We start from the raw sequence: 24,155 nt of genomic DNA on the forward strand, positions 1-24,155 counted from the left end.
TCCAGTCCCAATTCACTGAACTCTCCAGTGCCTTCTACTCTGTGAAAAGATGAGACTGAATCTAACTAGTTTGCAACCCATCTGTAAAGCCACTGTGTCTTGGAGTGGGGTTACCTGGCCACAGCAGCATTCATGTACATTCTTAGAACGGGTCACAGCTGCTGGACCAGCCAGTTTCCAAAGGTGGAGGAGCTAGCATTATATCAGGATACCCCTATTAGTGTAAATTACATATTTTAGTCCAGATGTGCTCCCATCCTGCATCACAAGCGCTTGAGCAAAGTTTTGTAATTACTTAAATGCAGATTAGGGCTCTTTCTTCAAGTCCCACATTCCATTGCCATTCTGAACTAGATAGAAGTCAAGTTATAAAAGACACTCCCAGCTCTGTGTAGGGAGAAAATTAGGATTTCCTTTATATTTTAAAAAAGGTGTTGTGACTTGGTACATGGTTTCTTATATAATTGGTTTAAACATACTCTAAAAAGTACCCTTCTGCCATGCTGTATGCGCTGCAGGGAAACTGAAACTGACCAATTTCATTTTACTGCATGAACCGTAAGTGGATTGCAGAAATATCACCAAAAGCAGTACCGGGGAAAAGTGAATTTGACCTTAGTGTTCAGTTTTAACAATCTTATGTAGAGGTAGAATCACTGTAGAAAAGATTTGTGTCACATCAGTGTCCATTTAAAATGCCTGGTATCATCTGGATCAGTGAAAATACAAATCAGAAGGTGTGTGCTGGACTGCACAACACAAATGCCCATTAACTGGCCTCTGAGAAAACAGTGGGTGTTTGATTATTGGATTAGTGCTGATGCTGTTTTGTAAGAAAGGGACTTCTGAAAAGTATAAAATTTTATGTTCTCTTGTGAACACGCACAGTGCTACGAGTCATTCATGCTAGGGAGATAAATGAGGCTCCATACAGAAATACATAGTAGGTCACAGGAGTTGAGAGGACTATATATGATGTAAATTTGGGGAACAGATTATTTTGCATCATGTATTCTGTTCAATAATGTACCCTTCCCCCCATAAATGTGATTAGAGTCTTACGTTAGAAATGTCTCGGCATTCTGGAGACCTGTACAAACTTGTGGTTTATGATTACCATCTTGGATTTACAACCACTTCTAAACAGTTGTGGGGAAGGAAGGAAGAACTTGTGCCTCTGTACTGTACATGATAAATCATTCAAAATGTATGCAAAAGGCATGGGGCCTTTGTGGAAGATCCAGATGAACATTCTTAATAGGAACCATGTGCCCAGAGTACCATTTGCCCAGCTGAACTCAGATCCCTGTCTCATATGCACTCTAAATTAAACCCTGCTTTTATTGAAATCACACGAGAGAAAGGACTGCTGCTTCTAGCATGAGTTGTAAATTGGTGGTTTATGCTTCAATGTATTTGTTTAGAATAACTTTTTCAGTTAAAAGAGGGTTGAAAACTAAGGATGATAGAGAACAGTGGGGCCATGTGGTACGATCATATTGCTAACTGGATTATAAGAGCGTTTGGGGGTTGGATTCTAGTCACCTAGCTGTAATCATCTTCCAAACACACACAGGCATCTCTGCTAACAGAAGGGAGCCCCTAAGGAGGAGAGATAGAGGGCAGGCTAGTTATACTGCAAACAGAAAAAGTGTGTATACACACAGCCTGTGTCTATCTAGTCTCAGGGTTTTCTATACCGCCCGTTACCTGAGGAAGAAAGGGGAGAAGTCCCTTAGCTCGCTACCTACTTGTCCAGGGTTAGCTTAGCAGCAGTTAAGAATAGAAGGCAGATGGATGGGTTTCAACTATTTCTTTAGGATGTTTTCCCTTCCCAGCCTGAGCTCGGTTTGAGTCAGCTGCTCTCCTGGTGCTGATTTCTTGAAGGTGCTGGGACATCCTTGTGGTGGTGCTGGTTGCATTTTACAAAACCAAATGTCCAGCTGAACATCATTGATATATTGCTGGCAGCAGAGCCCAGGGTGTCTTGGCATCTGCCAAGTGGTCCCATGTAATACTGAAGAGGAGGGTATGCAGGACATATCCCTAAAGACGCTCTTGGGAAATGGAAAATAAAATACGATATCCTGGGAAGACAATGAGTGAATGCATTGTGGGGGGCAGATCCAAAGCACAGATATTCTGTGGGAGGGAGATTCAGGGCATGGGAAAGCAGCAATAATTAGGCAAATTAGTGGAAAGCAGTTGAGACAGAGCTTGGAATGCAATATAGCAGCAAAAAAGCCAAAGCTTTGCTGGGCTGCATACATAAGGTTGCCTCACCAAGCAAGAATCTAGTTAACCCATCAGTATAGGGCCCTATTTAGATCAACCTACAGTAGGGCATAAGCTGTTGGGCACCTTGCTCTCAGAAAAATGAGAAAGGAGCTAGAGAGTTTGGTTATGAGGAAGCAATACAAGAAACAAATATGTATAGCAAAGCGACAGCCAGTTGGCGCTAGAAACGTACAGGTGCATGAAGGGTGGAAAGCAGCAGGGAGAGGAGTTATATAAGGTGGTGCAGGAGCTTAACCGGGAGCAACAGGGTGAAAACAAGGGAGAGGAAGTGGTGAGATCTACCACTAGCTAGGGAATTTTCTCCATCCCTTGGGTCACTTAAAACGAGCCTGACCGACGCCCTGGAGAACACACTGTAGGGAGCAATCCTGCCCCGGCTAGTAGCTGAAGACAGGATGAGTTACTATATACACCTCCCCTCAGGCCTGCTGTTCTTGGAGGGGAACTTCCTCCTCGTCTAGCTTGATGGCAGGAATCTGAGTTGCCATATTGGAGCTCTATGCTCAGCAGCAGCACTGCAGCATGTGTCCCCCACAACACATGTTGCACAGCCAGTGTGCTTAGTTTTGGGAGCAGAAGGAAGAGAGGGGGCTGCTACACTGATCCCTGCAGGCAGATAGGTGAAACGTGTTTCTATAGGCTCGATGTTCTAGCCCATCTGTAAAGTGGGAATTAGTGTTTTCTCACCTCTGTAAAGCCCTGGAGACCTGCGACTGAACATGCCGTGTAATGCTAAGTACTCATCTTCCAATGGACTCTGCATGTTTCTACCCTCGGGATCTGCTAATGGTGCAGTGTGGACCAGTGGAACCTTTTCAAAATGGTGCCTGTCAGAGTGCTCCTCTGTTCCGGACTGTTCTGAGGGTAAAGCTACAAAAGGCGGTGCTATGTTCCGGCCACCTCAGTTCCCTCCAGCCACAATAGCAGACAGACCAGGAGCCTCGCCAGAGCTCTGTGACCCAGATTTGTCAGAACAGATGATTCCCAGTGCCACTTTTAGCTAGCTTTTACGCTGATGGATCAGTTCTGCGACTTCAGCCTCATGCCTCGGAACCGAGATGCACATCAAGGGGTGATGTGGAGGGCAAAAGCCTTAAGACTCATAGTCCTAAGGAAATGAGGCTTCGGGTTCCAGTGGTGATGCCGGATGAAGCACTTGAAGTCACCTCAGATTCATTGGTCCCTCCCAGGTCCATAGTCACTCAGGTTCAGCACCTGGATCCACAGTCAGATCAGAAAGCCCTTCACACAACATGGAACACAATTTCCTCAGGGCAGAAAGAGACAGGAAAGAAACCACAGGTGGTTGGGCCAATTTCTCTTCTTTTGTCTTCCTTTCTAGGGAAACTTACTAAACCCACTCCCTGGCAGGTGCAGGCATCCCCAGATATACAGGAACCCCTCCCTAGAACAAGTACCGACTCCCCTGGGGGAAATACCTCACCTGTCTCAATCCTTCTTTTACCAGGGCTAGTACTGCCTCCCATACAGCCACCTCAGATCCATAGTCTGAGGCTGGATCAGGCTCTACCTTCCCCTTTGCCTCCTGAGGCCTGAATCAGATATACTGATACAGTAGCTTTCAGCCTTTCCAGACCACTGTACTTTTCTCAGGAGTCTGATTTGTTTTGTGTACCCCCAAGTTTCACCTCGCTTAAAAACTCCTTGCTTACAAATCAGACATAAAAATACAAAAGTGTCACAGCACGGTGTTACTGAAAAATTGCTTACTTTCTCATTTTTACCATATAATTATAAAATAAATTGATTGGAATATAAATATTGTATTACATTTCAGTGTATAATATATAGAACAGTATAAACAAGTTGTATGACATTTTTTTGTACTAACTTCGCTACTGCTTTTTATGTAGTCTGTTGTAAAACTAGGCAAATATCTAGAAGAGTTGATGTACCCCCTTGAAGATCACTGCATACCCCCAGAGCTACATGTATCCCTGGTTGAGAACCACTGTACTAGAGAGCTCTACAGGGGCCATAGATCAGCATTCTTCCCTGCTGGGGAATTATAGTAGAGAATCTGAGACAGAGTACTGGCAGGACTGGGAGATAACACCATGGGCCAGACGTCCAGTTGGCCTTCACCTAGCTATCACACAACTACAGAAAGACTGGAATTAGCATATAGGGAACCTTCTCCTCAAGAAGAAAAGGAGTACTTGTGGCACCTTAGAGACTAACCAATTTATTTGAGCATGAGCTTTCGTGAGCTACAGCTCACTTCATCGGATGCATACCGTGGAAACTGCAGCAGACTTTATATACACACAGAGAATATGAAACAATACCTCCTCCCACCCCACTGTCCTGCTGGTAATAGCTTATTTAAAGTGATCATCAAGTTGGGCCATTTCCAGCACAAATCCAGGTTTTCTCACCCTCCACCCCACCACACACAAATTCACTCTCCTGCTCGTAATAGCCCATCCAAAGTGACAACTCTCTACACAATGTGCATGATAATCAAGTTGGGCCATTTCCTGCACAAATCCAGGTTCTCTCACCCCCTCACCCCCCTCCCAAAAACCACACACACAAACTCACTCTCCTGCTGGTAATAGCTCATCCAAAGTGACCACTCTCCCTACAATGTGCATGGTAATCAAGGTGGGCCATGTCTAGCACAAATCCAGGCCTTCTCACCACCCCCTCCCTTTTTTTTTTTCCCAGGGACACACACACACACACACACAAACTCACTCTCCTGCTGGCAATAGCTCATCCAAACTGACCACTCTCCAAGTTTAAATCCAAGTTAAACCAGAACGTCTGGGGGAGGGGGGGGGTAGGAAAAAACAAGGGGAAATAGGCTACCTTGCATAATGACTTAGCCACTCCCAGTCTCTATTTAAGCCTAAATTAATAGTATCCAATTTGCAAATGAGTTCCAATTCAGCAGTTTCTCGCTGGAGTCTGGATTTGAAGTTTTTTTGTTTTAAGATAGCGACTTTCATGTCTGTGATTGCGTGACCAGAGAGATTGAAGTGTTCTCCGACTGGTTTATGAATGTTATAATTCTTGACATCTGATTTGTGTCCATTTATTCTTTTACGTAGAGACTGTCCAGTTTGACCAATGTAAATGGCAGAGGGGCATTGCTGGCACATGATGGCATAGATCACATTGGTGGATCTGCAGTTGAACGAGCCTCTGATAGTGTGGCTGATGTTATTAGGCCCTGTGATGGTGTCCCCTGAATAGATATGTGGGCACAGTTGGCAACGGGCTTTGTTGCAAGGATAAGTTCCTGGGTTAGTGGTTCTGTTGTGTGATATGTGGTTGTTGGTGAGTATTTGTTTCAGGTTGCGGGGCTGTCTGTAGGCAAGGACTGGCCTGTCTCCCAAGATTTGTGAGAGTGTTGGGTCATCCTTTAGCATAGGTTGTAGATCCTTAATAATGCTTAATAATGATCACTTTAAATAAGCTATTACCAGCAGGACAGTGGGGTGGGAGGAGGTATTGTTTCATATTCTCTGTGTGTATATAAAGTCTGCTGCAGTTTCCACGGTATGCATCCGATGAAGTGAGCTGTAGCTCACGAAAGCTCATGCTCAAATAAATTGGTTAGTCTCTAAGGTGCCACAAGTACTCCTTTTCTTTTTGCGAATACAGACTAACACGGCTGTTACTCTGAAACTTCTCCTCAAGGGGAATCCTGTTGGATCAGTCTCTTCTGCTTGACGAACTGCCTCCATTATTGATCCTGTACACGCTGTCTGAGAAGTCGATTTACCTCCAAGAGACAAACATGGATCCAGATGTTCAGGGGTCCCCAGATAATGTCTATGTTTCTGGCAGTTTCTCCTTTGGAAGATACCCTGCAGTTCCATGAATTGGTAGAAAGGATGGCTGCAGCCTTTAACATTTTGTTAGTAACTATGATGGACTTGCCTGCTAAAAGAAAAATGATTCTTTTCTTCCTAATGCATAGTAAGACTTCCTAATGCATAGTGAGACAGTATTTAGTCTAGGGCTGTCAATTAATCACAGTTAACTCGTGATTAACTCAAAAAAATTAATCGTGATTAAAAAAATTAATCATGATTAATCGCAGTTCTAATTGCACTGTTAAACAATAGACTACCAATTGAGATGTATTAAATATTTTGTATGTTTTTCTACATTTTCAAATATACTGATTTCAATTACAATACAGAATACAAAATGTACAGTATTCACTTTATATTATTTTTATTACAAATATTTGCACTGTAAAAATGATAAAAGAAATAGTATTTTTCAGTTCACCCCATACAAGTACCATAGTGCAGTGTTTCCCAAACTTGGGACACCACTTGTGCAGGGAAAGCCTCTGGCAGGCCGAGCCAGTTTGTTTACATTCCGTGTCCGCAAGTTCGGCCAATCGCGGCTCCCACTGGCCGTGGTTCGCCGCTGCAGGCCAATGGGGGCTGCGGGAAGTGGCAGCCAATACATCCCTTGGCTCGTGCCGCTTCCCGCAGCCCCCATTGGCCTGCAGCGGCGAACCGCAGCCAGTGGGAGCCGCGATCGGCCGAACCTGTGGATGCAGCAGGTAAACAAACCAGCCCGGCCCTCCAGGGGCTTTCCCTGAACAAGCAGCGTCCCAAGTTTGGGAAACACTGCCATAGTGGAATCTCTATATCGTGAAAGCAGAACTTACAAATGTAGATTTTTTTTTAATACAGTTCTACATTTGTAAGTTCAATTTTCATGAGAAAGAGATTGCCATACAATAGTTATATTAAGTGAATTGAAAAATACTATTATTTTTACAGTGCAGATATTTATAATAATAAATATAAAGTGAGCACTGTACATTTTGTATTCGGTGTTGTAATTAAAATCAATATATTTGCAAATGTGGAAAACATCCATAAATATTTATATAAATAGTATTCTATTATTGTTTAACAGCATGATTAATCCCGATTCATTTTTTAATCACTTGACAGCCCTAATTTAGTCATGATGCAATACAGAGACTTCTGAAGGGAATGATGAATGTCTACACTGCAGTCAAAGAACCCACCCAACATGGGACCTTAGTCTTGGTACTTAGCTCATGGAGGCTCTGTTTGAGGTTTGGAACAATGTTCCCTGTTTCACTTTTCAGTTGACAAGCTTCCTTGTGACCATGTCATCTGCTAGAAGAGCAAGTGAGCTAAAGGCTCTGACAGCTGCCCCATCTTTTACAGCCCTCCACAAACAAAGTGGTTCTTCATCCACACCGTCAGTTCCTCTCGGAGGTGGTGACAGACTTCCACTTAACCAGTCCATTAACTTGCCAGTATATTTTCCCTAGACCTCACTCAGGAGAGGCAAAGTTACATGCCTTAGATAGCAGGAGAGCCTCAGCTTTCTAGCTGGACAGGTCTGAGCAGTTCAGAAATCACCCACACTGTCCAACTCCTATGGGGAAAGAATAGAAATCAGTTGCATCAGAGTGCCTCTGTATGTGGGCGAGGCTTTGTGTGGTGGAATGGTGCAGCAGATCTCTGTTCCTGTCCCAGTGGGGCTTAGATCACACTGCGCAAGGGCCAAGTCGGTGTCCATGGCCTACCTTAGACCTACTCCAACTTTAGAGATCTATAGGGCTGCCACCTGCAGCTTGTGTCACACCCTTACAAAACCCTGTTCCCTTGATCTGCCAGCCAGATTGGAGGCTCAGTATGACAATCAGTGTGTAACTAGCACGCTGCAGCCCATTGTCCGGAGGCAGGAGTGCTATGGATCCGACTATTGCAGAAGTCCTGGGAATGTGCAAAGGCCCCTTGAAGAAGAACTGAAGGTTACTCACCTGTAACCGGAGTTCTTTGAGACGGACTTTGCATGTTCACACTCCCACCTGCCACCTTCTCTTCCTTGGAATCCTGTTTGGACCTAGAAAGGGGGCCAGAGCCCAGCATCCCCTTTTATAGTTTTGCCCTAACAGGATTCAGGAGCACTGAGGGAAGGGGGTGGGAGGACTTCAGTGGGCTCTGCTGCTAGAAAGTTCTGCCAGTTGAAGCTGCGCCATTGGTGCATCCCAAGCATGAGAATGTGCAGACCCCATCTCTGACTCTGGTGATAGGTGGGTAACAGTCACTGCTGCAAGCACCTGTTGTTTGGGAATTAGCTGTTTTCCTCCAATTGCCATAGTGCCCTGGGAACTGCACTTACTGGATGTGATGTCAGGTCTGTTTATAACTGGAAGAGGCTTCACCACTGTGAGCCCAAGCCCAGATTTAAAGAAAATGGAATTTCAGTTCATGAACTTGAGGGAGAGAGAGGCTTAAAGATTCATAGATTCCAGGGCCTGAAGGGACCACTGTGATCATCTAGTCCGACCTCCTGGAGAACACAGCCCATAAATGAATCCTGGGCGTTCCTGTCCTCCCTGCCTGTCTATCTCAAAGGAGCCAGCACTGGCTTTGATCAAGCGGAGGATACTCTTGCCCTGGCTAACTGCTGGAGTGAGGGTACATTCCACTCCCCAGATAGTGGGAAGAGACTCCTGTGCACTTTGGTGAGGCTGCAATTTGAGTCAGTGCTGAAGAGAAGACGCAGCTGAATGGAGAAGTGCAGTAGTGCAAATTAAGTCCTCTGATCCCTACCTCAGATCATACAATCATAGAAGATTAGGGTTCGAAGAGACCTCAGGAGGTCATCTAGTCCAACCCCCTGCTCAAGGCAGGACCAACACCAACTAAATCATCCCAGCCAAGTCTTTGTCAAGCCGGGCCTTAAAAACCTCTAAGGATGGAGATTCCATCACCTCCCTAGGTAACCCATTCCAGTGCTTCACCACCCTCCTAATGAAAAGTGTTTCCTAATATCCAACCTAGACCTCCCCCACTGCACCTTGAGACCATTGCTTCTTGTTCTGTCATCTGCTACCACTGAGAAGAGTCTAGATCCATCCTCTTTGGAACCCCCTTTCAGGTAGCTGAAAGCAGCTATCAAATCCCCCCTCACTCATCTTTTCTGTAGACTAAATAAGCCCAGTTCTCTCAGTCTCTCCTCATAAGTCATGTGCCCCAGCCCCCTAATAATTTTCGTTGCCCTCCACTGGACTCTCTCTAATTTGTCCACATCCTTTCTGTAGTGGGGAGACCAAAACTGGATGAAATACTCCAGATGTGGTCTCACCAGTGCTGAACAGAGGGGAATAATCACTTCCCTCGATCTGCTGGTAGTGCCCCCACTAATGCAGCCCAATAAGCCGTAAGCCTTCTTGGCAACAAGGGCACACTGCTGACTCATATCCAGCTTCTCGTCCACTGTAATCCCCAGCTCCTTTTCTGCAGAACTGCCACTTAGCCAGTTGGTCACTAGTCTGTAGCGGTGCATGGGATTCTTCTGTCCTAAGTGCAGGACTCTGCACTTGTCCTTATTGAACCTCATCAGATTTCTTTTGGCCCAATCCTCCAATTTGTCTTGGTCACTCTGGGACCTATCCCTACCCTCCAGCTTATTTACGTCTCCCCGCAGCTAAGTGTCATCCGTGAACTTGCTGAGGGTGCCATCCATCCCATCATCCAGATCCTTAATGAAGATGTTGAACAAAACTGGCCCAAGGACAGACCCCTGGGGCACTCTGCTTGATACCAGCTGCCAACTAGACATGGAGCCATTGGTCACTACCCATTGAGCCCGACGATCTAGCCAGCTTTCTATCCATCATATAATCCATTCATCCAATCCATACTTTTTTAAATTGCTGGCAAGAATACTGTGGGAGACGAGTGTAAATCAGTGGGAATCTGATTAACAACCTGGCTTTATACAGGGGGCCAGCCCCCCTCATGAAGGGATCCTGCATCCCGACTTCTGTCTACAAAAATTTGCATCCCCTCCTCTGCTCTTAAGCAATAACTGCACCCTGAGGCGTGGGTGAGTCGCCCTCACAGCTAGTCAGATACTGGCTGTTGCTAATTTTCCTGGCCCTGCTGCAGCCTGTTTAACATCACTGTAACCTCCTCTCCCTATGCACCATTGCTTGTGCACCTTAGGTGCTAAGAACTGGTTCGCAACAGCTGAGAGCTGTGTTGGTAACTTGAGAGGAATCTGAGAACCTCACTTAATTTGCATGAAATGTAGCCACTCGCACCCATGCTCAGTCCATGTTGAGTATTGATGTGCAAACTGCAGAGAGTACAGCTCCTGCCATGCAATTTTCCATCATGACCCAACTGCTGCTCTACATGGAGCATTGAATGCTGGGAGCCTCTAATTCTGTATTAAAGATGAAGGCAGCTGTGTGTCACATTATAGAATCCTTTAAATGACCTGTGAGCCAGGCTTCAGCCACCCAGGTTTAAATTATATTTTGATTAAAAGCGGGGATGTGAACAGTCTTGAGGGGCACAGTGTTCCCAGTGTAGAGTAGGATATATATAAACATGCACTCCTCTCTCTGCAGTTCCAAGCCAGAATTGCCTGTCTAAGGGTTCATTTCTTTAAATGAAGTTAGACTGTCAAGTCTGTTGAAATGCAGCTCAGCTGGCTGTTGTGTAAGAATGCAGCGTGTGCTTGCCAGTTGGCACCAGTCTTGCCAAGTGTTTAGAGGCTGTCTGGCTGAAACAAATAAAATGAAAGCATCACTGATTAAATGTGCCTGAAGTGCTTAATTGGCTGCCTGAAGAACAGAAAATAAAACAAACTGCTTTCCATGGTGCCAAAAAAGCAGAACAATGGAGAATAACAAAGGCCTGGGGCACACAGGGAAGCAGCCCATACCGAAGTGTCCTGTTCTGCAGCATGGTGTGTTTTCTTTCTGCCCTTTCCTTTCTTTACAGCTTTAATTTAAGTATTTAGTAAATATAAATCAATTGGTGAACGAGCCAGCCAAACAATGCAGAGCCAAGGTGTGTGTCTGCCTGAGAAAGGGCCTCAGCCCAGCGTTTACACACCACTTGCACTCATCTCTGCACCCCTTCTGGTGTGCAAGTATCTGACCAGTGCTCAATTCATTCTGGACCACCAAGAGCAGGCAAGTCCTTGAGCTGCTGTAACCCACACCCACCCTGTGCCGTGCTCTGCCCTCCTCTAGTAGTGGCTGAGCCTGCACCAGCCTGGGTTAGTCTCTTAACTCAGGCAAGAGAGGCTCATGCTTTAAGATCCCAAGGTGCTAGATTCAGTCACACAGCCAGTAGCCCACTTAGGGGTATGGTGTTATGCTGCCTAGTGCACATGTGGCTCCGGCAGAGCAGAAAGCTACTGAGATTGGCTTCTCAAATGCTGTCCTCCCCTCCATACCAGCAGGCATGTATTGAGTCAAGATCCAGAACTGGGAGGAGGAGAGGAAAGAGACCTCAGTCCTCCCAGCAGCTAGGGAGAGACCCGATGAGGTGACATTGTTACGCTGCTGTGGTGTGATGCACCATCAGCATGCGGTGACGTAGCGAGATGATGATAATTTCATAAGTCTCCATCTGTGAAAAGCAGAGGGTCCCATTGGTTTAGTTTAGGGCGGCGATGACCATGGGCCAGCAAGGTGTGAACGATACCTTAGTACAGCTACAATTCTGCAACACACTCAAGTCTGTTCTTAATTTCAGTCTTTGCTTTGCTGACTGCTCAGTTGTTCTGGCTGCTGTCGGCTTTTCCAGCCAAGTCTGTGCTGGTCATAACAGACCCTAACTACTGTGCAAAGCAGTAAATTTACACAGTGATGCATCCATTCCTTGGGCATGCAGTAAAAGCCTTTATGATCTGTTTGGGATGTAAAGCAGTGAGTCTACAGAGAAATTGGTAGTGTTGAAATTGGGGGAGGGAATACTGGCGCAGGCCTGTGTGCCATCTTTATTAAGTTGTAGTTGTTGCATATTTGAAAGTAACTGAGCTAGAGTTGCCAAATTAGTTAGTGAAGTGGATTGGACTGAAGAACTTATGTATCTAAAGGCAGAGGAGGCCTGGGATTACTTCAAGTCAAAGCTGGAGAAGCTATCGGAAGCCTACATCCCAAGAAAGGGGAAAACATTCATAGGCAGGAGTTGTAGACCAAGCTGGATGAGCAAGCATCTCAGAGAGGTGATTAAGAAAAAGCAGAAAGCATACAGGGAGTGGAAGATGGGAGGGATCAGCAAGGAAAGCTACCTTATTGAGGTCAGAACATGTAGGGATAAAGTGAGAAAGGCTAAAAGTCAAGTAGAGTTGGACCTTGCAAAGGGAATTAAAACCAATAGTAAAAGGTTCTATAGCCATATAAATAAGAAGAAAACAAAGAAAGAAGAAGTGGGATCACTAAACACTGAGGATGGAGTGGAAGTTAAGGATAATCTAGGCATGGCCCAATATCTAAATAAATACTTTGCCTCAGTCTTTAATGAGGATCTTAGGGATAATGGCAGGATGACAAATGGGAATGAGGATATGGAGGTGGATATTACCACATGCGAGGTAGAAGCGAAACTCGAACAGCTTAATGGGACTAAATCGGGTGGCCCAGATAATCTTCATCCAAGAATATTAAAGGAATTCACACATGAAATTGCAAGCCCATTAGCAAGAATTTTTAATGAATCTGTAAACTAAGGGGTTGTACCCTATGACTGGAGAATTGCTAAAATAGTTCCTATTTTTAAGAAAGGGAAAAAGGTGATCCGGGTAACTGTAGGCCTGTTAGTTTGACATCTGTAGTATGCAAGGTCTTGGAAAAATTTTTGAAGGAGAAAGTAGTTAAGGACATTGAGGTCAATGGTAAATGGGACAAAATACAACATGGTTTTACAAAAGGTAGATCGTGCCAAAGCTGATCTCCTTCTTTGAGAAAGTAACAGATTTTTTTAGACAAAGGAAAGGCAGTGGATCTAATTTACCTAGATTTCAGTAAGGCGCTTGATACGGTGCCACATGGGGAATTATTAGTTAAATTGGAAAAGATGGGGATCAATATGAAAATTGAAAGGTGGATAAGGAATTTGTTAAAGGGGAGACTACAGCGGGTCATACTGAAAGGTGAACTGTCAGGCTGGAGGGAAGTTACCAGTGGAGTTCCTCGGGGATTGGTTTTGGGACCAATCTTATCTAATCTTTTTATTACTGACCTCAGCACAAAAAGTGGGAGTGTGCTAATAAAGTTTGCGGATGATACAAAGGAGGGAGGTATTGCCAATTCAGAGAAGAACCGGGATAACATACAGGAAGATCTGGATGACCTTGTAAACTGGAGTAATAGGATGAAATTTAATAGTGAGAAGTGTAAGGTCATGCATTTAGGGATTAATAACAAGAATTTTAGTTCTAAGCTGGGGACGCATCAATTGGAAGTAACGGAGGAGAAGAAGGACCTTGGAGTATTGGTTGATTACAGGATTACTATGAGCCACCAATGTGATATGGCTGTGAAAAAAGCTAATGCGGTCTTGGAATGCATCAGGCGAGGTATTTCCAGTAGAGATAAGGAGGTGTTAGTACCGTTATACAAGGCCCTGGTGAGACCTCATCTGGAATACTGTGTGTAGTTCTGGTGTCCCATGTTTAAGAAGGATGAATTCAAACTGGAACAGGTACAGAGAAGGGCTACTAGGATGATCCAAGGAATGGAAAACCTGTCTTATGAAAGGAGACTCAAGAAGCTTGGCTTGTTTAGCTTAACCAAATGAAGGCTGAGGGGAGATATGATTGCTCTCTATAAATATATCAGAGGGATAAATATCAGGGAGGGAGAGGAATTATTTAAGCTTAGTACCAGTGTGGACACAAGAGCAAATGGATATAAACTGGCCATCAGGAAGTTTAGACTCGAAATTAGACAAAGGTTTCTAACCATCAGAGGAGTGAAGTTCTGGAACAGCCTTCCAAGGGTAGCAGTGGGGGCAAAAGACCTATCTAGCTTCAAGATTAAGCTCAATAAGTTTCTGGAGGAGAAGGTATGATGGGATAACATGAATTTGGCAATTAATTGATCTTTAACTATTCGTGGTAAATAGGCCCAGTGGCCTGTGATGGGATGTTAGATGGGGTGGGATCTGAGTTACTACAGAGAATTCTTTCCTGGGTATCTGGCTGGTGAATCTTGCCCACATGCTCAGGGTTCAGCTGATCGCCATATTTGGGGTCGGGAAGGAATTTTCCTCCATGGCTGATTGGAAGAGGCCCTGGGGGTTTTTCACCTTCCACTGCAGCATGGGGCACGGGTCACTTGCTGGAGGATTCTCTGCACCTTGAAGTCTTTAAACCATGATTTGAGGACTTCAGTAGCTCAGACATAGGTGACAGGCTTATTGCAGGAGTGGATGGGTGAGATTCTGTGGCCTGCATTGTGCAGAAGGTCAGACTAGATGATCATAATGGTCCCTTCTGACCTTAATGTCTCTGAGTCTACAAATTGTTTGCCAAGAGTCCTGGGAAGCCCTAGCCACTTCTTCCTGTTTGAGACCTAAAGAATAAAAGCTGTAAATAGGCCCAGATCCTCAGCGCCATTGATGCCGATTTACATCTGCTGAGATCTAACCTAGACCTTCGCTTGTGTGTAGATACAGAATTGCCATTCACCTTCCTGGCACTGCAGCTGCTTTGAGGAGATCCAAGGGCTTACAGGAGTTTTTGTTCATCAAAGGGAGACAAGATTAGTCTTCTGTTTCCCAGGATGGCTTAGTGGTTATGGCGCTAGCCTAGGACTCTGGAGACCTGCTGCACCCCAAACTGCCTGTATAACGTTAGGCATGTCACTGTGGGTTGGTCTGTGCTACAAAGCTAGGCCAGCTTAACTACATCACCCAGGGCTGTGGAAAATATTGTACCCTGTGTGATTTAATGAAGCTAAGCCCTGGGGTAGATGCCACTTCTATCTCTCAGAGGGGTGGAGTTACAACAGTGATGGGAGATCCCTTCTATTGCTGCAGTAAGTGTCTACACTACAGTGGCACAAATGCAGCCCTACTGCTATATAGCTGTAGCGTTTCTGTGTGGATGTGCCCTTGGCTTCTCTGGATCCCGGTTCCCTGTCTGTACTCCATGGATAACAGCCCTTCCCTGCCTCCCAAGAGCAGTGGGGATGAATATGGATGGTGTCCCCATCACAAAAGCCACTGTTACAACTGGGGCCTCAGCATGGAGGAGTAGGACTGAATAAGCGGTGGAGTCTGTCACCCATTGGGAAGGTTTCTCAGGGTCAGGGACCAGGTGAGTCAGCAGGGCAGTGGGAGGGAAGCTTGCCATGTATATGTTGTCATGTCAGTAGAGAGGGTATCCATCTGTATGTAGGGCTGTCAGGCCAGTAATTGATTCGCTTATCAGTCCATACATATACTTGGGCCTCCTGACTTTCACAATTTAAGCCCACATGTGTTTTTTCCCCATCTTATGGCCTGATCCCTTCACCCACTGAAGCCTAGAAAATAGCAAAACTCCCTTAGATTTCAATGGGAGCAGGCCCCTAATCTTGGCTGGAAAAATCTAGGGTTCTCACACTGCACTCGTCGCTGGAGTATCTGAGCGCCTTCTAGTCGTTCGATAAGCAGCATGCTAACATCTGTCATGTCCGCCCCCAGGATGAGAAGTGTGCAGTACACTACTTGGGTCTGCAGGTTTGTATAATTCTGTACCTGCTGCCACGTGTTTATATTAGAGAAGAGAGGCCAAAGAAATGTGTCTGGCCCTTCGAGCGGATGATGGGGAGGTTTGTGATGGTCCTTAGTTCTTGGGGGAGTTTGTTCCACAGACTCAGGTTGGCTCCTGAGGAAGTCTCTCCTGCACAGACTGTAGAGAGATCCAGCATGCCAGAGGAGAGAAGTTGTCAAGAACAGTCTCATCTGCTCGATCCAGGCTATGGAGCGCCTTGAAGATAAGGACCAAGGCCTGGAACTTGAGTCAGTATTCTGTGGGAAGTCAGAGTTGTGCAATAAGCAGGAAGCAACACACTGCTCCTGGTGGGAGGGCTGGACCTTTGAACCTGTCTGACAGGAGATGGGGAACTGGCTGAGGATTTCAGCAATGGAGTCATGCTAGCATGTTGTAGAGGGATGATGGTCAAGCCTCAGAAAAAGGAGAAGTCAGAGCATCACCACCATCACTTACTGCAGCACCTCGGTGTCCTATCATGGCTTCACATTTGCGTGCCAGCTAGTCCTAACCCTGAGTAGTGGGCAGATGTCCAGCGGTTACAGCTCTTGTCAGCAGGGCTGCAGGCTTAAGGGCTCTGTGAACATCGGAACGGCCATATTGGGTCAGACCAATGGTCCAGTGTCCCGTCTCCAACAGTGGCCAGTGCCAGGAGTTTCAGAGGGAATGAACAGGACAGGGCAATCATCGAGTGATCCATCCCCTGTCGTCCACTGCCAGCTTCTGGCAAACAGAGGCTAGGAACACCCAGAGCATGGGGTTGTGTCCCTGCCCAGCCCAGCTAATAGCCACTGGTGGTCCTATCCTCCAGGGACTTACCTAATTCTTTTTTGAGTCCAGTTAGAGTGTTGGCCTTCACGGTGTCCCCAGTAACAAATTCCTCAGGGTGACACTGCGTTGTGTGAAGAAGCACTTCCTGTTGTTTGTGTTAGACCTGCTGCCTGTTAATTTCATTGGGTGAGCCCTGGTTCTTATGTTATGTGAGAGGGTAAGTAACACTTTCCTATTTACTTTCTCCACACCAGCCATGTGGTTCAAACCCAGGCATTTAATTGACATGCCCCTTAAACACCGTGCTCTTGAAGACCTTTTTCTAACCCTGGCTTAAATCTGTTAAAATTCCGACAGAAGAGTGGTCAGAGAACAAAAATGCAAAGCTTGCTGTGATCCAACATGATTCCAGTTAATAACCAGATCCTGCATCCCTTACCCAGACAGAATCATTATTGACTTCCAGGGAGGGTCTTCAGAGTAAGGAAGCCAGGCAGTGCCTCCAGCCCTATAGGACATCCTGAGCAAGCAAAGACCTAAGGAAATGAAGGGTTCATGGCTGATACATTTGAACTAATTATTAGTCTCCAGTCCAAATGCTTAATGAAAATGATTCGTTCCCCTTAGCAGCCCCTTAAAGCTGGGTTTGAAAGAGAGCTGTGGAACCCTGCACAAACCCCCTCAATGAGAACAAGATGTTGTCTGGCATGTTGGGAATTTGATCTGCTTTGAGGGCTAGTGTGTCTGTATCACTTACTGATTTGTCAGCTCTGCCAGTGACAGGGGAGGGACAAGTCATAAGCAGTGCTCTAATCTCCCAGAGGTCAGCCCTGCTGGATTTCGCATCAGTGCTTTTCCAACACACTTTTCAAAAATCCCTTCTTCCTGGGGTTTTGAAGGAGAGGAACAACCCCCAATCGGAGTACAGCAGCGTTGAAAACAAAGCAAACAGCCCTGTATGCAACCAAAAAAAATACCTTGGTCTGCCTCCTTGTGAGACTGAAGCTAGTCTCAGTGTAAATGTTGTTTTCTCTCTCCCTTTGTTTACAGGGAATCTGAAGCATGTGGTTTAGCTGAAAAGGAAAGCTCATGTTTCCACAACAGCAGAGCGTTTCCTGTGCCGAAGACAGTGTGTTTATGTGAGCAGCTTGCGGAATTTGTGGCTGCAGGGGAAATTTGGAAGAAATTACTTTTTTTTTTTTTTTAAAGTTTCCAAGCAGCAGTGAGTGGCTGTGGCTCTCCGGTGGCTGTGAGCACACAGTGGCCCCAGTGCTGGGGAGTGGGGGAGCTCCCAACTTCCAGCCCCTTGTTCCCACAGATTCCAGCTTATTTTTCTACAAAACTGCTTTTATTCTTGCAGATGGTTTTTCTAATTATCTTTTTTAAGGGAGGTGTGGCTCTGAGCCACAGACTCTTCATGGCCTGGTGCCTGTGCCACTTGTACTGGGCCACCCTCCTGGTGGGACCACAGGCTGTAGGTGTAGACGCTGTGACATGAACTCCAGAGGGGGCGGATTGATCGATAGACACGGGTCCTGTAATCCTGGCTGCAGCCTTATCTGGGGAGGGAGCCACAAACATGTTTTTAAACAAATAAAAAAGTTGAAATATTTCTGCTGTGTCCCGTTTCTTTGCAAGCTGCCTATCACCCTGCGCAGTATCGGCTCCCTGTTCCCTTGAACTCCCCCTTGGTCTGTAGCCATCTGTTGTCCTGTACTTACATTGTAAGCTCTATGCGGCAGGGTTTGTTCAGCACCTAGCAGAGTGGGGTCCTGGTCCATGACTGGGGCTCCCACCACTGCCATAATACGGATAACAGGCAGCCTAACCGGGGCACTGCTGGCTCTCAGTAACCCATGCTACCCCTGTGTGGAACTGGGCCCAGCGTCTGCTGTCTGTCGCTGGGGAAAGGGCTTGATTGGGCTGTAGTTGCCGGAGGAGAAAAGTGGCTGACTGGAGCTCCTTATCCAGACTTCTGCTCTCTGTTGGGGGAGCCAGACTCTACAGTTAACCCTTTGTTCCAGGGGTTTGGCCTCCAGAGGTTGGCTTCACCTGCCAGGAGCCACCTCCTCTAGGAGCACTTGAACTAATAGGGGTACGGCTAAGTGCAGGCTGAGGACCCAGTGCTTTTGGCAGTAGGTGTGGTTTTGACCCATAGTGATGGCAGTGCAGCCCTCTGGCTCCTGATGAGCTGCCAAAGTGGCCCTCCTTGATGCTCTGTTAATAGCTAGTGCCTTGTCACCACAGCCTAAACGTCCTGCAGCCAGGAAACCAATAGGCAGCTTGCACTCAGACCCTGGCTGGGGGCCAAGATACAAGCTAAGCTGTCAGCAAGCCCCAGGAGGCCATTTGTTTCTGTTGCTGATAGCTGGGACACATTCCCTGAACAGGCAGTTACTGTATAATCACCACCAGAAGCTAGAGCAGTGGATCCAGCTGATAAACATCTGCCACGCCACAGAAAGTACCTTGCGTTCACCATAGGGCCTGTTTGCCAATCAACTGGCACTGCTAGAGTGGCCTTTCTGAAGATGGGCTCTGCTCTTCCAGGCGATTCCAGCAGCATATGAAGTGTGATGGTATCTAGACTAGGTGCCCCAGCTGTGCTGAATGCAGGAGCCACAGCAGAGTGCCAGCCAGCGACGCCAGCTCCAGCCACCCCGAAATGCAGGAGGGTTTGACTCCAGATCTGAAAATGTATGAATTGGGCCCAGTGCCAGAAGGAACATTTGCTGACAAAATACAATACAAACAGATGTGACTGGCCATGCGGCTCACCGATACTAGTATCTAGAACCCCGGCCCTAGGAGCCCCAGCACTTTGTGCTGGACTGTGCAGTGGTTGCTTGGCAGCCTGGGAGTGAATGAGTTGCAGGTGGGGCATTTCCCTGTAAAAGTCTCCCAGGTGGGAGGTTATTTTTTGAGGAAGGTGATGAAGGTGGGGAAGGGAGAGTGTCAGCAGTGGTGCAAATATAACTAAACTTCACTTAAAATGTGCTTCCTGTTTTATGAAGACTGAGATCCTGCGCTGTCCACCTCCCCTCCGCCCACCTTCCCCCCACGCAGCTCTGAGCAGTGCCCTTCACACACTCCAGCCCTCAAGGAAAACGCACAGAGGTCTCTCTCCTGGGGCAGATGAACAAGTCATAGCAGGACCCCCCATCAACCTCGCTCCTTTGCCCTAGGAATAGGCAGATGGAAAAGAAATTGTGAAACTGGAAAGACAGAAATTCAGCTGGAAAACACGTACCCCCAGGGGGATTCTGTGGGATTATTGGGAACAGAACAGAGAGAAACAATGTTTAAAATTAGTTGTGTCCCTTTAAAAACAAATCCCAGCCCAGCTGGAGAGTGGTTTTTGCACTGTGTATAAAGCTGTTAGTGCCTCCTGCCCCTGGGCTGCAGCAGGGTGGTCCAAGCAGTCAACTTTGTCCTGTTGAGTTGTCATTAGTAGGTTGTCTATTGGTTTAGAAACTCCTCCTCCCCCTCCCCCCCTAAAAAAAGAAACCCCAACCAACCCTGGAATCTGTAAGGTTATAATTAGCATGGAGCAAACATGGGGAAAGGCAGCCTGGAGCGGGGGAAAGGGATTGATTGTCTCTGCTGGTTCCTTTGCTCTCCTTGAATAGAAGTGTGACAGAGAAGGCTTTCCCCATGTACCCTTCCCTTCTCCCCCCTTTTCCCCCCACCCGAAATCTAAAGTTATAATACCAAGTTGCTTGATGTCAGTCACTGTGCTGCTGTGGAAATCAGTGTGAGGAGTCAAAGCTGTGGTCATGACATCAGGGCAGGGAAGCTAGGCTGGGAGGGAGCAGATCCTGGGGTTACATTCAAAGATAGCAGTGTGTGTGAGGAGAGCGACTGGAAAGAAAGGGTTAACTTTTTAACCCTGTTTGAAATGGCCATGAGCTGCAGCCCTGGGAGCTGGGGTTTGGGCCTGGCTCTGAGTTCTCAGGTGGGGCAGCTCGCAAGATGCAACTGCTCTGAAGCCTAAAGCAGCCTTGCTAATGTCCTCTAAAGACCTGTGCAAAGCACTTGCCAGCATTAGTGTTACCGTTGGCTGAACCCATTTTCTGCCTGGCACAGAGAGATATGCTGTACCCATGAGCCTTCCCGGGGGTGATTAGAGCGAGGCACATGTGCTGTTTGCACATTACCTGCGCCAAAGAGATGGAGCCAAGCTGCGAGGATTCTGGGTCTGGTATTGGAGGCAGGAAGACAGGGCCATGCATGGCAGAGCCCTGCCTATCCTGCAGTCCCCACATCTGTTCCAAGGGGTAGATGGAAGCAAACTTCAATATCTAGATGCAAAACAAGACTATGTGGTTACTGACCTGTGAAACGCTAGCTCCAGCTGGTCTAGACCTATGACCCTGGAGAAAGCCCCCGCCCATGCCTGCCTTCTCCCACTGGAAGTCTCCATCTCTACTCTAGGCGCTCCCTTAAACATATAGAAACAGGCAACCCTGCCACTGCAGCTGCTTTTAATGATGGTTATCTAGTCAGTGCATCTGTCCCCCTGTATGTCTGTCCGGTGGTTTTGGCTTGTACATGGGTTTGGTTTGGGGTGTACATGCATGTGCATTCATTCACATACAGTATGAAGGGCATAAAGACATAGGGGCAAGAGCCTGGGTACCGGGAGCCCATCAGTGGTTGCTTTTTTGCAGTGTCTTTGCGTTGCAGCAACAGAGCTGGGGGAAGCCAGCTGGCAGCATTAAATGGCTCGGCTTGGTCAATGCAGCCTGGCAAGGCACCTCAGGGACAGACCGCTTGGTGGTGTGTTTTTCAAGGGGGATTGGGCTGGCAAAAGGTGCTGCCCAGCATCCTCGGTCCATAGCACCGGGTGCAGCAATCCCTGCATCCTGTGCAGTGCACTCCCCTTTCACTACAGCTGATGTGGAGGCAGGGCTAGCTGCAGGGTAAGCAGGGCCTGCATCGCTCCTTCACCCCTGAAGGACACTTCCTCCACCCCTCCCCAGAATGGTCCCGTTTGGCCTTAAAATCTATGAATCCCTGTTGCACCTCCATTGCAGGTTACCGGGCTCCAGCTTCATGTTCCCGCTAAGCTGTGGGACCATCTGTAGGGTCAAGAGGGGAACCCACTTCTCAGCCTCTCTGCCAATACCAGGGGTTTGCAGTGGTGTAGCTGTGTCAGTCCCAGGACATTAGAGAGACAAGGTGGGGGAGGGCATATCTTTGAGTTTCAGCTTATGCTGACGAGCTCCGAGCAGCTGGAAAGCGTCTCTCTTCCCCCAGCAGAAATTGGTCCCATAAAAGCTATCCCCACCTTGTCTCTCCAACAGCAGGGGTAGCATTTAGTGCCAGCTGCCTCACTGGCCATGCTTGGGGCCCGCTGTTCGAACACAGCCTCCCCGTAGCAGTGGGGCCTGATTCTCAGGGGTGCTGGGTCCCCCCTGCCGTCAGCTGATATAATGGGGTTGCAGCATGAGCCTCCTCTGTGGCTGGCCTGACTTACCAGTGGGGTCGCTCCATGCCAGTGACACTGCTGCTGTAGGACCACCTGGAACCTGCCAGAAGCTAAGCAAGGGGAGAGAGACCTTCCCCGTTCACTGTGCCCCCCACTACCAGGCTGCAGCAGACCCTGGCTGTGCCTATCCCAAGAAGCACTTGACCCTATAGTTAGGGCCCTACCAAATTCATGGCCATGAAAAACGCATCACAGATCATGAAATCTGGTGTCCCCCCATGAAATCTGGTCTTTTGTGTGCCTTTACCGTATACCAGTGGTTTTCAAACTTTAGTATTGGTGACTCCTTTCACATAGCAAGCCTCTGTGTGTGACCCCCCTTATAAATTAAAAACACTTTTTTACATGTTTAACACCATTATAAATTCTGGAGGCAAAGTGGGGTTTCGGGTGGAGGCTGACAGCTTGCGACACCCCCCCCCATGTAATAACCTCATGATCCCCTGAGGGGTCCCAACCCCCAGTTTGAGACCCCTGCCATATACCATACAGATCTCACCCAGCATTTCTCAGACTAGGGGTCCTGACCCAAAAAAGAGTTGCAGGGGGGCTGCGAGGCTATCTTAGGGGGGTTGTGGCATTGCCACCCTTACTTCTGCATTGTCTTCAGAGCTGGTAGCTGGAGAGGGGTGGCTGCTAACTGAGGGCCCAGCTCTGCAGGCAGCAGCACAGAAGTAAGGGTGGCAATACAATAGCATGTGATCCTTACTTCTGCGCTGCTCCTGGCGTGGCTCTGCCTTCAGAGCTGGGCTCCCGGCCAGCAGCTGCCGCTCTCCAGCTGCCCAGCTCTGAAGGCAGCGCCGCCGCCATCAGCAGCGCTGAAGTAAGGGTGGCAGTACCACAACCCCCGCCTCTACAATAACCTTGTGACCCCCTCCACCAACTCCTGTTTGGGTCAGGACCCCTACAGTTACAACACCGTGAAATTTCAGATTTAAATAGCTGAAATCATGAAATTTATAATTTTTAAAATCCTATGACCATGAAATTGACCAAAATGGACCGTGAATTTGGTAACTATAGGCTAACTATAGGCTTTGGCCTGCTCTGTCTTGTACCTTAGTGGCAGCAGGGGATGGGGCTTCCTTGTGGGCAGCGTTGGGGAAATTCCCACCCTACGCCTAGTTTTAAATCGAGCCAGTAGAGACAGCATGTTCCTGGGGACCTGATCCCCCACCCCCTCCCCACATGCGCCCTGGCCCTTCTTGCCATTTCTTTTGAAAAAGCCACTGACGCAGAGTCAGTTGCATCCTTCTGCAGTTGCTCCAGGAAAGCTAATTTCCTGCTGCTTTAATTAGATTGTGAAGGAATAAATAGCAGGGTGATGGGATTCCCAGTGCGGCCGGGCTTTGTTTTTATCTGTGCTGTTTTTCCCTTTGGATACAAACAACAGGAAATCCAACATGGAGTTACTTCAGCTGGATTCAGTTCCCATGTTCTAGTCTGCCCAGTAAACGCCCCCTGCCCCTTCTGCCCTGAACAGGACATTGAGCCCCGGGTGCTAGAGAGCACGCTCCTTCCCCTCTTTCCTTCCTCGCAGGGAGATTGTTCCCTTTGGTCTTTAGTTAAACACTTATGCCCAGATTAACACACACACACACACACGGCTGCCCATATTCTGCTGATCAGTTGGAATGAAAGATTGACAGGCAGTTGCCCACTAGGCCTAGCAGTGGGGCTGCACATACCTGCCCTCCCCAGTGAGCAGTGGACATGGGGCCCAGGGGGATCCAAAATGAGGGGCAAAGGGAAAAGAGCCCATTGGTGTGTGACCCCGCCCAGTTTTTCAATCCACATGGAGCTCTGGTTTTGGGGACATGGGCACCACGCCAGTGAGCATTACTTGGGCTTTGGATTCACGGCCTACTCCCAAGGATGCTTCTGTAAAACAAATTGTGGCCTCCTGTCTATGGCACAGTTAGGGCTCAAGGCCTGGGTTCTCTTCCAGGCTCTCTCATGAGCGTCCCCTGTGACCTTGGGCAAGTGGGGCTCAGTTTCCCTCTTGAGAGTGCGATGGTGGCACCAATTCACCTTTGCAAAACACTCTGAG

General features: G+C 47.4%; 1 protein-coding gene across 2 annotated transcripts in view; it reads left to right on the forward strand.

Moving 5' to 3' along the window:
* HDAC8 (histone deacetylase 8) overlaps positions 1-18,226 on the forward strand; it is a 127,142-nt gene extending 108,916 nt beyond the window's left edge. For both annotated transcript variants that reach the window (XM_084638615.1, XM_084638616.1), the window contains one exon: positions 17,665-18,226. In XM_084638615.1, coding sequence (XP_084494741.1) covers positions 17,665-17,687 — 23 coding nt within the window. In that variant the 3' untranslated portion in view covers positions 17,688-18,226. The remainder of the gene's footprint in view (positions 1-17,664) is intronic.
* Positions 18,227-24,155: the final 5,929 nt, after the last annotated feature.

Source organism: Lepidochelys olivacea (genome assembly GCF_965140295.1).
Source record: "Lepidochelys olivacea isolate rLepOli2 genome assembly, chromosome: 9".
NCBI classification, from domain to species: Eukaryota; Metazoa; Chordata; order Testudines; family Cheloniidae; genus Lepidochelys; species Lepidochelys olivacea.